Source organism: Gopherus evgoodei, chromosome 4 (assembly GCF_007399415.2).
Source record: "Gopherus evgoodei ecotype Sinaloan lineage chromosome 4, rGopEvg1_v1.p, whole genome shotgun sequence".
NCBI classification, from domain to species: domain Eukaryota; kingdom Metazoa; phylum Chordata; order Testudines; family Testudinidae; genus Gopherus; species Gopherus evgoodei.
Window position 1 is genome coordinate 85,639,728 of NC_044325.1, and position 15,219 is coordinate 85,654,946.

At 41.6% G+C, this 15,219-nt stretch overlaps 1 protein-coding gene across 2 annotated transcripts in view; it reads right to left on the minus strand.

Annotated features, from left to right (window-relative positions):
* CAPRIN1 (cell cycle associated protein 1) overlaps positions 1–15,219 on the minus strand; it is a 64,287-nt gene that overhangs the window by 37,599 nt on the left and 11,469 nt on the right. For both annotated transcript variants that reach the window (XM_030560075.1, XM_030560074.1), the window contains exons 3-6: positions 9,989–10,051; positions 5,224–5,310; positions 792–1,030; positions 573–655 (exon numbers count right to left, since the gene is read on the minus strand). In XM_030560075.1, coding sequence (XP_030415935.1) covers positions 573–655; positions 792–1,030; positions 5,224–5,310; positions 9,989–10,051 — 472 coding nt within the window. The remainder of the gene's footprint in view (positions 1–572; positions 656–791; positions 1,031–5,223; positions 5,311–9,988; positions 10,052–15,219) is intronic.

Here is a 15,219-nt window from a genome sequence, read left to right on the forward strand (position 1 = left end):
TAGATGGATTTACTTACACTAATGAAACAAACCATTTCTTGCTAAGAAACCAGATGCTATTCTTGCCAGATTTTCCAAAGAGCTTAACTCCCATTCAAGCACCTCAACAAAAGCTGAGCTCTCCTGAAAATTTGGCTACCATTTAAGCATTCCATTAAAAAAAAGTCATAACTTGCCTTGTTTAAGGTCTAAAACTAACCAAGCACATACTTCATTGAAAAATATTCCTTGCCTAACTCCCCAGTTTTCTAAAAAGCAAAAAAAAACAGCTAATAAGCACCATCAGTGACAGAACACCACTGAAGCAGCAGAAATTGTGGGCCCAGTAAGTGATGAGTAAGGCTATGTCAGTGCCAAATACAACATGCAGTAAGTTAGCATTTCATTGAACTGTACAATTACAACATAGCTGAGACTAAGATAATTCAGTCACTATCCAGACAAGCAATTAGCAAAAGATAGCAATTCTTATAGTTAAAACTATAAATCACAGGCATTTGTAATGTAACTTTTACTCATATATTTAGTATATTTTCTTCTTGCATTCAATGTTCTACTTTAAACATACTTACAGGTAGTTCCACAAACAGGCTTATCCTTCCCTTCCAGTAAGTCCCACAGGTGAATGGATGCTTGTTCATACTGTTCGTTCAACCTTCAACAAAAATATTAATTGAAGCATAACATTACTCAACAGGTCTCAAAATTCTTATGCTGCAGATAATTACAATAAATGCACTGATCAATATTAACATTACAGAGATTACTTAACAGTAAAACTAGCACGTTACCTCATATTCATGTCCCGCTCAGGGTCAACTAGCTTGTAAAACTCATCCAGCATTGTCAGTTCTTCCTCTGTCAGTACAGGGACGCCATTTGATCCTTGTTTCAGGTCACTGCGCACTTCGTGGTCTCCTAACTTGTCCAAAATAAACTGCAGTTCAAGCACAGTCTTTAAACGCTTCTGTTCAGCTTCTTCTCGCATCAGTTGCTCCCGCCGGGCTGTCTTCTTTATTGTTTTCTGGATCTGCTCACAAGGAAAGGGGAATGTTAGACTACTTAAGATAGATTCTGTACCAGATCGACTTAGACTACAACTCAAAATGATCTATGTATCCAGGGAACTGGCTTTTAAATGCCACCACAAGTACTATATTTTGTTTATATAAAGCAGTGATAATCAAGACTGAGGCACACGAGCCGCAAGTGGCTGTTTGATATGTCTCTTGCAGCTCTTCACAGAACATATTAAAATACTGTGATATAATTAACAACCAATCAGGATGCTTTTACATTATTAACCAAATTGTAGTTGACAAAATAATACTTGGTCAATCATTTTGCTGTGAGAATTTATCTATGTATCTATCTATCTATACACGTGCACCCCCGTCAAACATGACTATATAGTAGTATGGTAAATGAATCTATAAATTCCCACAACTGTGGCTCTTTTGGGTAACGCAAATCACTAATTTGGCCCTAAATCACTGAGGCCTAACCACCACTGCTATCAAGCTACTGGCTCTAATCATAATCAATGGATGATTACCTGTTTTGTTCATTCCCTCTGGAGCACCTGGCATGTGCCACTGTCGGAAGACAAGATACTGGGCTAGATGGACCTTTGGTCTGACCCAGTGTGGCCGTTCTTATGTTAATTCCAACATTTTGTGAAACAGATTGTGTGTGTATTTTGCCAGTACAGCCAAATAATTGGCTATGTGGAACTGGAGTGTGGCAGAGAAGTAGGCTTTCTGACCGAAAAGGTCTAGCCTTTTCCAGTCCTTATCCCACAAAGTAATTCCGGACCAGTGGTGGTTTTCCTTTTGGTTGACCACATCCACCACCAGCAAGTTTGGTGCAGGATGGGTGAATAAAAACTCAGTCGCTTTTGCTGGCACATAATACTTTTGGTAAAGTTTCTTACAGGAGGGAGGGGCTGTGACAGGTATCTGCCAGGTTATTTTTGCAGGGTCCATGATGCCATCATTAATTGGCAGTACTATCTTCGCTGCTGGGGACGCCTGGAGTACGTCCATGAGCTTGTGTTGGGTCTCCGGTACCTGCGCTAGCAAAACGCCCAGAGATTCAGCTACCCTTTTGAAGAGACTTGAAAAGATTTGAAATCATCCCTCATAGTAGGGGATGGTAGCATTATTGTTTCATCTGCTGACGATGAGATGCGAGTGGTCAGCAGGTTGCCACCTTTAGCTATGTCCTCATGTCTCTAAGGGTGCTGAGACAGCTGGTGAAGGGGACCATGTTGTTCTGGACCTCGGTGTGTTAGGGGGCCTGAGGTTTTGGGCCGTATACTTAAGGCTCGATGTTTGTCACAGAGGTCATGGATTCTGTTACTTTCCAGGACTTCAGCAGCGGCCTATGCAGCTGGCCTGGGAGCCATCTGAGCAGCTTGGGCAGCCCTGGGCCAGTCGTACTGGCTGTTGCTGGGGCAGTCTCAGGGCCACCTACAGCAGGAGTTTAGATGTGTGGAGGGGCTGGGCGTGGGGGGTGTTCAGGGCTGGAGACTGGGGTGTAGGGCCATGCTTACTCTGGGGATGGGGGGCTCCCCAGAAAGGCAACAGAAACTCTCCTCCCTCAGCTGCTAGCTCCATGTGCTGCCTCTGTCCGCAGGCACTGTGCCCGCAGCTCCCATTGGCTGCAGTTCCCAGCCAACGAGAGCTGAAGAACCGGGACTTGGGGCAGAGCAGAGGCATATAAGCATACGATGCCGCTTCGCAGGAGCCAGGCAGTGAGACTGCCCCAGCCCCCCTCCCAAGTTTCAGTCAGGGGTATATAGTAAAAGTCATGGACAAGTCACAGGACTGTGACCTGTCCATGACTTTTACTAAAAATATCCACGACTAAAACGTACCCTTACCTATACATTGCTGCGGTTGCCCCAGCCAGTGGCTCTTACCCTTCACTGGGCTCAGCTGCTAGTCCTAGGTGGGCTGCGGGAGGACAGGACTCTCTCTTCCACTACAAAGAGCAGCCAGAACTGCATCACACATCCCCTGGTTGCAGGAAGTTGCATACCCCTGCCTACCTGCTTCCTGCCCCCCACTGCTCCTCAATTACAGTTGGAGTGGAGTGTGGGGAGCTGTTCTACCATCCACCCAACCCCATGCATCCGGACTCCCTCACCAAGCCTCATTCTTCTGCTCCCAGACCTACACCAATCACCTGCACTCGAACCCCAACCCCACAGAGCCCTCCTGCACCCAAATCCCCTGCTGAGCCCCTCCCCCCTTAATCTGGACCCCCACTCCTGCACCAAGACCATCCGCTGCTGAGCCCCTGCACTCAACCCACCAAGCCCCACCCCCCATGCACCACCCTAACAAGCCCCCAGTACCCAGATCCCTCCCCCTGCTGAGCCCTCCTGCCAAGCCTCATCCCCCTACAACCAGACCCCTCCCCCTGTTGAGGCCCAAACACTTCACCTGGATCCCCCTGCAGAGTCCCATTACCGCTGCACTCAGAACCTCCCTAACAAACCTCCATGCATCCAGATTCCCCCATACTCACACACTCCGAGCCACCCTCACCCAGATTGCCCCCCACAAAACCCTCTCAATCCACATCTAGATACCACCACACTAAGCCCCCCCATCACACTTGGATCCTGCCTGCCCAAGCCTACTTGCCCACTCCTGGTGCAGAGGGACAGGCCTGGCCATTGCACTGTGTCAGAATTGGATGCAGCATCAACACTCCCTCGCTCGTTGGATGCTGACTTGGAAATCTCCCACTTCCGTGAAACCAGTGCCTGTGCTCCCCACTGCCATGCTGGAGCCTCCACATTTATTTATTGGCAAATAAAACTCGCAGAATTTTAAAATATTGTGTGCAGAATTTTAATTTTTTTGGTGCAGAATTCCTTCAGGAGTAGCAGTATGAATGAAGAGGTTTAGTACACCTTGCTATGGTTGAGGCAGTGGGCGGAGGAAACAAAGAAAAAGTTCACAGGATTGGAAATGTCTACACATCGAATGGAATTACCAATAAAATTAAAATGTTAAGATGTATGAAAATAAGAATTAATAGTTTATCATTGTTCATTAGAAGATTTTAACCTATAAACAACATTTGAAAGAAGAATCTTCAATTTAGGAATATCCAATTAACTTTAAGACTCAAATTTTCCTTTATGAGAGCCACGTCTCATCTGACTTGACAACTTTCCTGTATTCGTATGTCCTCTCAAGTAATAGGGTTCACTCTCAGGCTTGGATTATACTACAGAGTTAGGTGGATGTAACGCAATTTACGTCGCCCTAACTCTAAGTGTCTACACTACAACAGTGCTGCTGCTTATGTAAGTCGCCCACTACATCAACTTAATTCCATTTTCACGAGAGGTGTAGCCCTTAGGTTGATGTAGTTAGCCCAATGCAGTGTTCATGCTGGCCCCACAGCCCAAACCATCAGCTTGCCACTGGCAGCTCTGGCTGTCAGCCCCAGTACAGAAGGGCTACAGCTATCAGTGCCACACAATGTAGTAATTACTGTGCTGGCTGTTCATCAACCTAACTTAGGTCGACTTAATTTTATAATGTAGACAAGGCCTAATTTATCTGAGGCAGAGACTACAGTTTATTATGGCACAGTGGCCTAGCATAAGGGGACCTGCAATATAAATATTTTAAAAAAACAAACAACCACCACTCAGCCTCTGAACACAAGCCTAAACGCATCTGTGGCATCCCTCCTGCTTCCTTTTTAATTTGTTGATTTATGACAATTTTACCATTACTGAACTGGTGCGTTACTGTTGAATACCACTCATGTTACGTGTTCAGCGGATTGTGAGGCATTTCATTATTTTGGTTATGTTTTGTCAAGTGCTTCAAAGGCCTTAGAATTCAAAGAAGAAAGTAATACATTAATTTTTTTCATGCTGTTAAGTGTTACAAAAAAACTTTTAAACAGACTTTTTGAGCTCAACTTCTTTTAACAGGAAACCAACTTGTAACAATATACTGAATTGAGTCTGAAAGACTCAGAAAAAGAGTAAGTCAGAAGTTTAAATGCATCCTTATTTTCAGGCAAGTGTTTAACATGTTGCAATATAAGAAGTCAAATATACAAAATATAACGTGCATTAGGTTCTTTCTAGATAAAAAAAGTCATTCAATATTACTTATTTGTAGAAAAGAGTTTAGTTTTTCCTATTTCAACTGTTAGCCTGCATCTGATTTTCAATCCTTTACTTACATCTTGGCTCAGAGCCATGAAACTCCTCTGCAGTTCTTTAGCAAATTCCAGGTTATTCGTGACCTCCTGGTACTTAGACACTGCATCCTTGAAAAAAAAAAATTAAAGCGACACTTTACTACAAAGCAAGAGATATGCACTTCCAAGTGATAACTTCCTGCATAAAGCACTGCCTTGTCCTAAAAATAAGTTAAGCATCTTCAAACAGTAATGAGATTACTATAAAGAGAGGTTAAGGATTTGATATTTGAAGCTTCAAATATATCGAGTAGAAAAGACATGCAAAATGTTTGAAGTATTAAGGACTTAGCTTTCTGGAATAAAGGGGCCAGCGTGCATGTGCACATGCACGAAAGAGTTGTTTTAATATTTAGTTTGATCACTCTATTTTAGTCAACTAAAAATGGGTCAAGTGTCATGAAAACAAAAAACAACTCCTAGAGAGTTATATGCAAAACATTTTGAAAACTAACCCAGGTCAGACTAACCTACAATTAATGCAGTCTAGAAAAAGGGTGGAAAGCAGGATGGATAAAAATTGAGGATTTTAAAGAAAAAAGCAAAAACCTGATATTTAATTTAATACATTTCTTTTTTAAAATAAAAGTTTAAAATAAAATTTTAAATTACCATCTATGTTAAGGCCTACTTTTACTGTAAGAAACGGTTACTTACTGTAACTGTGGTGCTTTAAGATGTGATGCAGATGTGTATTCCACTTAGGTGGGTGCAGGCTTAAGTGGAATACATGCCTACATCTGTGTGAAGATGACTCTGGGTTCAGTTTAGTTAGCAGGTGCAGAGAGAATATTTTCTTCATTTGGACTAATTCATTCAAAATTGAGCAACTGGGGAGCTGAAAAAGCAGGAAAGTTTGTTTTCCTCTTCCAAATTATGACTAAAAATCAAGTGGGAGAGGATGAGATCTACTATTCTAAAAACCAGAAGGACATGGGGCCAGATTTTCAAAAGTTATTTGAGTACATAAGATGTAGACACGTGACTAGTGAGATTTAGATGCCCAATCTCCTTGGCAGGGTGGATTAAAACAAAAAATTAAAGATGATTATTTAAAAATGATTTTATTTAAATAATAAGTTTACTTTTTAAAAGAAAAATGTATTTAAAATGAAATCTGAATTAAGATATGTTAAAGCCTCAACTTCTTATAATCTCTTAAAACATTTAAAAAAAAATGCTGAATCCATAAGCCTCTATCAAAAACATTAAAGGCTGCTTGTCTATTTCATGAAAGAACCAGCAGAAAATCTTTTGAGGTCAAGCTTTATAAATATGGCACAATAAGTGCGTCTAAGTAACTCGGAAGACAGTCACTTTCATGAAACATAGGTGAGCAGGAACTTCAGCTCCAGTCACTTTTAACATAGGCATATTTGAAATTTTTCCCAAGGCTGACCTGAAAATCAGATTAATTCACTGACTACAGTCAATTCCTCTGTTTTATAAATCATTTAGTTGTAAAAAAAGGTGAAAATGTTTTAATAAAGACAAGTTTCGTATCCAAAACATTTAAAGTTGTCTTGCTTAATATACATTTTATGTGCCATTTTGTGTTTAATTAAATTTCAGTTACCGTCCTAATGTAGCTTGACATGAATCATGAGCAAAGTTATCTTGTAAATAAGCAATGTATCATTCACCATTTTCTAACATACTATACACACTCACACACCCCACTTACTAGGAATCTGAAAATATTAAACTAATCACTTAAATGTATATATACTTCTACCCCGATATAATGCGACCCAATACTACATGAATTTGGATATAACGTGTTAAAACAGTGCTCCGGGAAGCGAGGCTGCGCGCTCCGGTGGATCAAAGCAAGTTCGATACAACGTGGTTTCACCTATAACGCGGTAAGATTTTTTGGCTCCCGAGGACAGCGTTATATCGGGGTAGAGGTGGAGTTACAGTGTACCTTTCTAGGTAGCAAAAATGTATCAAATCTAGTGTAAAAGGCTCTATTTAGCACCTTTCATGTGAAAATAACTGAAGTACAAATGGAAAAGGGAATTAAAATTGATGTTAAATCAAGGCACTTGGTGATTTAAAAATCAATCGACCTTGCTGCACAGGCATTTTTGAAACCACATACACACCAACTCCTCCCCCACTGGGTGACCTATCTGCATCTTTAGGCATTGTGATCATGATGGTGGCAATATGTCCGTTCACTAACAATAGTTAATACTTTCTTTGCTGAAAAATCAGTTAATTCTAAACACAAAACATGTTTTAGAAACTTCTTAAATATCCAGTGCATTTAAGGTAGTTAATTATTTAACTAATGACAAATTTAAAATGCTGTTTGCGTATTTTTAATTTAATTTCAATTTCCATCTAACTGCAACTTGACAAATCCTGAATAAAAATTTATCTGGCAAATAAGTGTCATTCACCATTTCTGAATAAATGATGAGCTGCATAATTGAATAAGTAATTGTGGGCAGACACAATAAATCCTCTAGGTTAGCAAAAAGTGAAAAATGTAGTGGAAATAGTATATTTAAATGGCAAATTAACATGTTTTAATGTTTATACCAATCAGTGAAAATGAACTTTTTCTTAAGAAAATAACTAAGTACAAATGCAAAATAAGATTAAAACAGATGGTTTAAACCAAGGTTTCCTGCTTGCTGATTTAAATCATGATTAAAAAAATTATTATTTAAAGCAACACATCCAGGTAGACAGATTTCCTTCCCAAAAAATTTTAAACATTTGCTCACATCTTACATTTATATTCCTTCATCCCCTCCACCAAAACCAGGCCAGACTCTTGCAAAACTCTCACGTTCTACACACAAGTCTGAGGAAGGAGACACTAGACAGCTGAAATATCTGTTGGGGTAGAGTTAATGGCGGAGCATTTTTAATGAATTATGATTTTGCTAACAGAGATGTCTCTCTCAGGGTGAAGGAATAGAGGATATGTAGAATTTGTTGCCTTTAGTTTTTCCACTCCCTTGCTTTAAGTTCTTTTAGGTGTATTACACAGAGCTAGCTTAACTGACACAAGGCAGTGTTTGTGTAATTAGGTTCTCAGGCGCTTTGTTTTAAAGATAAGTGCTTTTGAGGATCACCACTCAAATGACTCAGAAGCAAAAGTCCCACTGAAAACTAAATGTGGATATTCAATGAAGTAATGGCACTATTCAGAGATAGGATCTTTACAAATGTACACATTACAATATTAAATATCATGCTCTTCATGAAACTCTCTCATTTCCCCAAAAGCTCCACTCCTGATTATGAACAGCAACAGAGCTAGCTGAAAATTTCTGAACAAAAAGCATTACTAGCTGAAAGTTCTTCCCCCAAAAGTGAAAATGTTCATAATTTGTTTTTAAAGAGAGAAAATATTTTCTAAGTACCCCAGAAAATTTAGCCTGTAGAGTTTAGTCTTTGGTTGTCTTCATATTTAGTTATTGTCTTTTGTCAAGAAGCCAGTGTGGTACAAAAGGTGGCTAAGCCTGTGGGGCCCAAGGGATCAAGTGGCCCAGTCAACTAGCTAGCCCATGTTTTCAAACTGCTCTACTTAACAGTTTCATGAACAACAGTATTTGTGACAATGCAACAAGATATTTAGGCTTTATCTAGACTGTGCACCTTTTAGCGACACAGCTGTGCCGCTACACCCGTGCCGCTAAAATGCTCACAGTGTAGCTGCTGCTTGTAAAATGCTTTTGGAGGGGGCCGAAGCGCAGTTCAAACCAGTACTTTTCATCAGTAAAATTTCTGTCATGACGGGGGGAGGGAGAAGTTAAATATCCCTGAATGACAGAAGTTTTGCTGACAACATTCCAGTGTAGACAAAACTTTAGATGATAATCCTGTTTTAGGAGATTGTTCAGCTAGGTCAGCAGCTCTGGTTCAGATCTAGGTCTTCATCAAAGCAGCAGCAGCTGTTATGCTGAAGACCTAATCTGTAACAAAGTTGCCCTTCTTTTGTAAAAGATCTTCCAATGTAACAAACCCTCTTCAAATTGCAAACTCCATGTATCAGGTTAGCCCTCAATTCCAGACACAGAGAACATTACTGAGGCATATGAGAAAGATGGTGTGCTATTCCTCTCTTAAATTATACCAGGCAGCTTTCACATATTATGAAGAATGAGAACATCAAATGTAAATCATATTTTCCCTCAGCTAGCTATAGCACATAAGGATTCAGTTATGGTCAATGTTAAATTTATTTCACCTTGTTAATTAACCAATTTACATTAGCTGAGAGAGGCCTAAATTATCACCTATGCACAAATTGTTCAGTTTGTATTTTTTAAGACAGAAGGGTCCAAAAAATTATGGGTCTCAAAATGTGAATTTGGAAGCCAAATTCTAACTGATAGATTTTCTTTAAACTCCCCCAAATATTCAAGTTTGATATTGAGATTATGTGCTGACCTTTCGGTCATTACATTGTTTTCCTATAAAAGAGGCTGAACCTGCTTTAGGTGTGAAACAGAACATAACCTTAATTATGGCACCACCACAGATCAATTTCAATAGTACTGTTAAATATTTAAGTCAGTTTTCACCACAGTATACTAACAATTGTGAACCTAAATAAAGAAAAATACCAACACACAAAATATATCGTTGTAGCTTTTCAATCCATCATTAGTATAGCTGAAGCCAGATCTACTCAGTTATTTTTAAATTTGAGTTCATATTAAAAAAAAAAAAATCCAGCACTGACAGCCCGCTAAAAGAGATTTGTGGAAGTTGCAATTTTTACCAATTGATCTTGATTAAGGCGCTCTCCTTTGTTCATTCGATCCTGGTAATCATCAAGTTTGCCCTGGGGGGGAAAAAAATGCTTTTATGTTTTGTGTACTACAAGTCAAAGAGTTAAGCACAAGAGAAGTGAGAGTTATGTTACGGTTCCTCCTCTGTTGTCACAATACCTATTTTATATGAAATTATATTGTAACACAAGGTGCAAACTGACATGATTATGAGCTTTGTATCCAAATACCTGAACTCATTTTACATTTACAATATACTTTTACAAGGAGGAAATATTTTAATCTCACTTATTCTGTTACTATAATGCACATCTTAGTGACCTTTCCTGCAACCACCAGAAAGTTACTTTGCATCAGCATTGAAAGTGACCTGGAAATAAACAAAACTAGGTGTGTGCGCCCTGTTTAGTTTCATGGTGCATAAAGACAATTCGAAGCTTTTTTCATTTTTGTTTTTCACAGTAACTACTCAGGGTCTATCTGCTCTGGGAAACTCTAAAGAACAAGAACCAGAGAAATACATCACAAGTTCCAAGAAAGTGAAACCTGATAAACAGCATAAATAAAAATTACCTCTTCTCAGTTAAAGCCTTTATTTTTGCTAACATTCATTTTCCTAATATTTGACAGAAAAACCTTTAAGGATTCAACACCTACCCCTCTGCAGTTATGGGCTGAGAAAACTGCCAATCCATATGTGACTCTATTAAGTCCTTAAGTAAATCAGGAAGGACCAGACCAGACTTAACATTCCTCATATTTAATGTAGGACATCTCTGTACATCAAAAGACAAGAGCACACACACATTTCTTTTGCTGGTGACTTAAGAGTTAAGTCAGATAGGTAAATATCTTCTAATTCCTTTGTGTTCATTTCCTGCTAACATAAAGAGTGACAAATCAAGCTCAGTCCTGAACTAAAATCTTATGCACGGTACTAAACTGACAGAGATGTGACTGCAGATGAAATGAGACTCCAAAACCAAGCTTGGTAAAGTCAAACCAATGCTCTTCAAAAGCAAAATGTTTAATGTAGTTAGGTAACTGCTAACTATCACTTATCAGTTTACAAAACAAAAATAGTTAAGTACTTCCTAAATCTGGGGTGGGCAAACTATAACCTGTGGGCCAAATCCGGCCCTCCAGCCATTTTAATCCGGCCCTTGAGCTTTCACTGGGGAACAGGGTCTGGGGCGTGCCCCGCTCCAGCATTCCAGCTCGGACGCAGGGTTGGGGCTATTCCACACAGCACTTGGAAGCAGCGGCATGGCCCGCTCCAACGTTCCAGCTGGGGAAGAGGGTCGGGGCCACGCCACATGGCTCCCAGAAGCAGCGGTATGGACCCCCTCTGGTTCCCACATGTAGGGGCAGCCAGGGGGCTCCGCTCTACACATTGCACCCCCCCCCCCAAGCACCACCCATGCAGCTCCCAATGGCCGGGAACCACACCCAATGGGAGCTGCAGGGACAGTGCCTGCAGATGGGGCAGGGTGCAGAGCCGCCTGGCCACGCAGGAGCCAGAGAAGCGACATGCTGCTGCTTTTGGGAGCTGCTTGAGGTAAGCACTGCCCAGAGACTGCACCTAAGCCTCTCCCCACACCCCAAACCCCTGCCCTGATCCCCCCTCCCCACCCTGCGAACCCCTCAGTCCCAGCCTAGAGCACTATCCTGCACACCAAACCCATCATCCCCAGTCCCACTCCAGAGCCTGCTCCCCCAGCTGGAGTATGCACCCCTTCCTGCACTCCAACCCTCTGCCCCAGCCCTGATCCCCCTCTCAGCCTCCAAACCCCCTGGCCCCAGCCCAGAGCAATCTCCTACAGCCCAAATTCCTCATCCCCAGCACCATCCCAGAGCCCAGACCCCCAACCAGAGCCCTCCCCGCGACCCCACTCCACCACCGCAGCCTGAAGCTCACTCCTGCATCCGGAACTTATTTCTGCCCCCCACCCCCCGAAGCCCACACCCCCAGTCAGAGCCCTCACTCCCTCACACACATCCCAACCCCAACTTTGTGAGCATTCATGCCCCACCATACAATTTCTATTCCCAGATGTGGCCCTCAGGCCAAAGAGTTTGCCCACCCCTGTTCTAATTGATACACTGGCCACGTAATAAACTTACTTATCAAACAAAGAAATGCCTATTTTGTCAAAAAGAAAACTGCCAAAACTCTGACCCATGTTATTTCTGTAATCTTGATTTTAATATTTAAGTATTCTCTTTTCATGTTTAAAATTCAATGTATTTATAACAGTTTTTCAACAAAGTGTTCTGCCATTTCTTGCAAATAATGTTTATACACTGATTTATGTAATGACTATATGGCATGATTTGAGACTGATCAACATGCTTCAATGCGTACATAAAACATTTATTTTTCAGTGGTTGTATGTTGTATTTATATTGGTGAAATCGATTTACTTTGGGTCAGAGTTAAGGTGTGTGTGTACAGTTAACCTGTAGAATGGGAGATGTTAAGCGAAATTGTTTAACACATAAGACAGAGTATGATGTTAGACAAACCAAATGAATGTATGCTGCTGGGTACACAGAAGTTTAGACTCTTGACTGAAGCTCTACCTAGACTGCCCCTATGCAACTTGGGAGGTTTTGAATTTGAAGGGTCATCAGTTGGCTCCTGAGGAGAGGGGGAACAGGATGACTGAGGGGATTGTAGAGCCAGACTGCAATCAGGACAGGAAGTACTACCAGGCTCTTAAAATATTAGGTTTTCCTTCTGCAAGCAGCAGAAGGACCACTGAAAGCTGTTGTTCTGTTTATTCTGGTTAAATAAAAGTTCAGTGGGGTTTTTTTCAAAATTTTTTCAGAAGTCAGAGGCAGTCAATCAGAGTTTTGAAGAGACCTGCAGGGTCCCTAAAACAGAGTTATGACAAGCAGCCAGGATCGCCTGATAGTTATAGGCAAGTGTCCTGAGAGGAAATTTAGAGGGGCTAAAAGGGTTGTATTAGTAAAGATCCCAGAGTTTAACAAGTTGTGTGCCAGATCATGACAGTTGTAATGAAACATTTCTTAATGTTTAAGAATTAGTCCAGACTGCACAGTGCAGCTTGGGAGAGTGCGCCACAGTGCCCTGAAGTACAGCTTTGACATAACTTTGAGCTACATACAGAGTAGCCAGAGACAAACAGTATAAAGGGAAGTCCCAACAAGATACTCTACATTGGAAGCAGAGACAGGATAGCACAGGATCTTCCCATGGCCAGCTATGCTGGCTTCAGGGCCAATCTACTTATATTATGAGCGGTGAACAAGCTGATGTTCTTAACTACTGGTTTGTTTTTAAACTTGGGTTCTTTAAATAATTTGACAGATAATTACACTTTATTTAAAAAAACAGCCTTACCAAGTAAAGTTTTACATTTGTAAGAGTTTCTTTCCTCCATTTCCTCCCCCTACCCCAAAAGCATCTTTCCCCCTCGAGCATATAAACTTATTGGTCACCAGATTATTAAACCAGGACTGGTGTGCACCAAGCTAACAACATGAAACTGATAAGACATTCACAATATCTTGCATGCAGTATAGTAGTAGTCATGTCATTTCCAGGATATTAATAATCAACATAGAAGACACTGAATTTAGCCGTCTGAAATGGAGGCTCTACAACAGAGTTTCTCAAACTGGGGGTTCTGATCCAAAAGGGTGTCTCAAGACAATTATAGGAGGGCCATGAGAATGATGGCTGCTGGCCAGGTGCCCAGCTCTGAAGGCAGAGCCACCGCCAGAAGTAAGGGTGACACGTTATCGGGGGAGGGATCACTTTTTTGGAGGGGTTCATCACAGTGTGAAACATTTTCAAAAGGGGTCCCAGCATAAAAGTTTGAAAACTCCTGCTCTACAACATGAAGAAACAGGAAGCAAAACTTAACAGTGACATCTACTTCCTGAGCAAATGCAAGAATCAAAACATCATCCTCTGTAACCATCTATAACTAGGACCTTACCAAATTCACAGCTGTGAAAAATACTTCCCAGACCATGAAATCTAGCTATTGTATGGGAGGGGAAAAGGCTGCGGGCATCACAGCTGGGGACTCCTACTGTATGCCAGACTTTAGCTTTCACAAGGGAGATAAAGGCAAGAAGCAGGGGTGAGAGGTGACCTTCCAACAGCTAGGAGAGGTTCCCAGAGGTGGGTCTGACACCAGTCCTGGGGAGCACCCTGTGTAGGGCAAGAGGAAGTCCCTTCCCTCCCGAGCCTGGCTCCTCTGCGGCTCCAGGCCCAGCCCTCGGAGACTGAAGTGGCCACAGCACCCCCTTGACTACAGTCAGTTGTCCACTCATAAGGCTGTCCTTGCTCCCCCAAAAAGTGATGACCTCCTCAACCCCATACCATGCAACCCTGATTTCTTTGCTGCTGTTGGTGGCAGTGCTGCTTTTAGAGCTGGGCACCTGGCCAGCAGCCCTGCTCTCCAGCTGCCCGGCTCTGAAGGCAACGCTGCCACCAGAAGCAGCATATAAGAAAGGGTGGCAATGTCGTGACCCCTCTATAATAGCCTTGTAAACCCCTCACAATCCCTTTTCGGGCCAGGATCCTCAGGGTTACAACACCACGAAATTTCAGATTTAAACACCTGAAACTGTGAAATTTACAATTTTAAAAATCCTGTGACTGTGAAATTGACCAAAATGGACCATGAATTTGGTAGGGCCCAATCTATAACCGTCTGACCACTACACACAACTCCAAATATGCTGACTAGCTCTGCAGACACACTTCAGAGAAACTGAGGAACCACTTACTTCACCTCACACACTCCAGAAGGGACCACCTCAAAAGTGGGGAAAAAAAAAATCACATGCTCTCACCCACTCGAGGAAAAACAAAATAAAAACAGGAAATCATGCCAAAAGGGGGGGAAAAAAAAAAAAAGCACAATCAAGACTGAGCTGGAACTGAATTATCCATACTTACTAGAGCTGGATTATCTGTACCCACTCACACACTTTCACATCACGCACAGTGTTAAGTTAGCTATGAACAGATATTCACCTATCCACACTTCCTTATATACACCAACATCCCTCAGAATGACAGCATAGCTGCCTGCTTCAAATTTTACAAGACAACGGACAACCCTCAGATATACACCCCAAATACATTGCCAAACTCAAGCATTTCATCCTTACACAACAATTTTACATTCAACAAGCAACACTTTGTCCAAACCATGGGAAAAGCCATGGGTACTAGGAT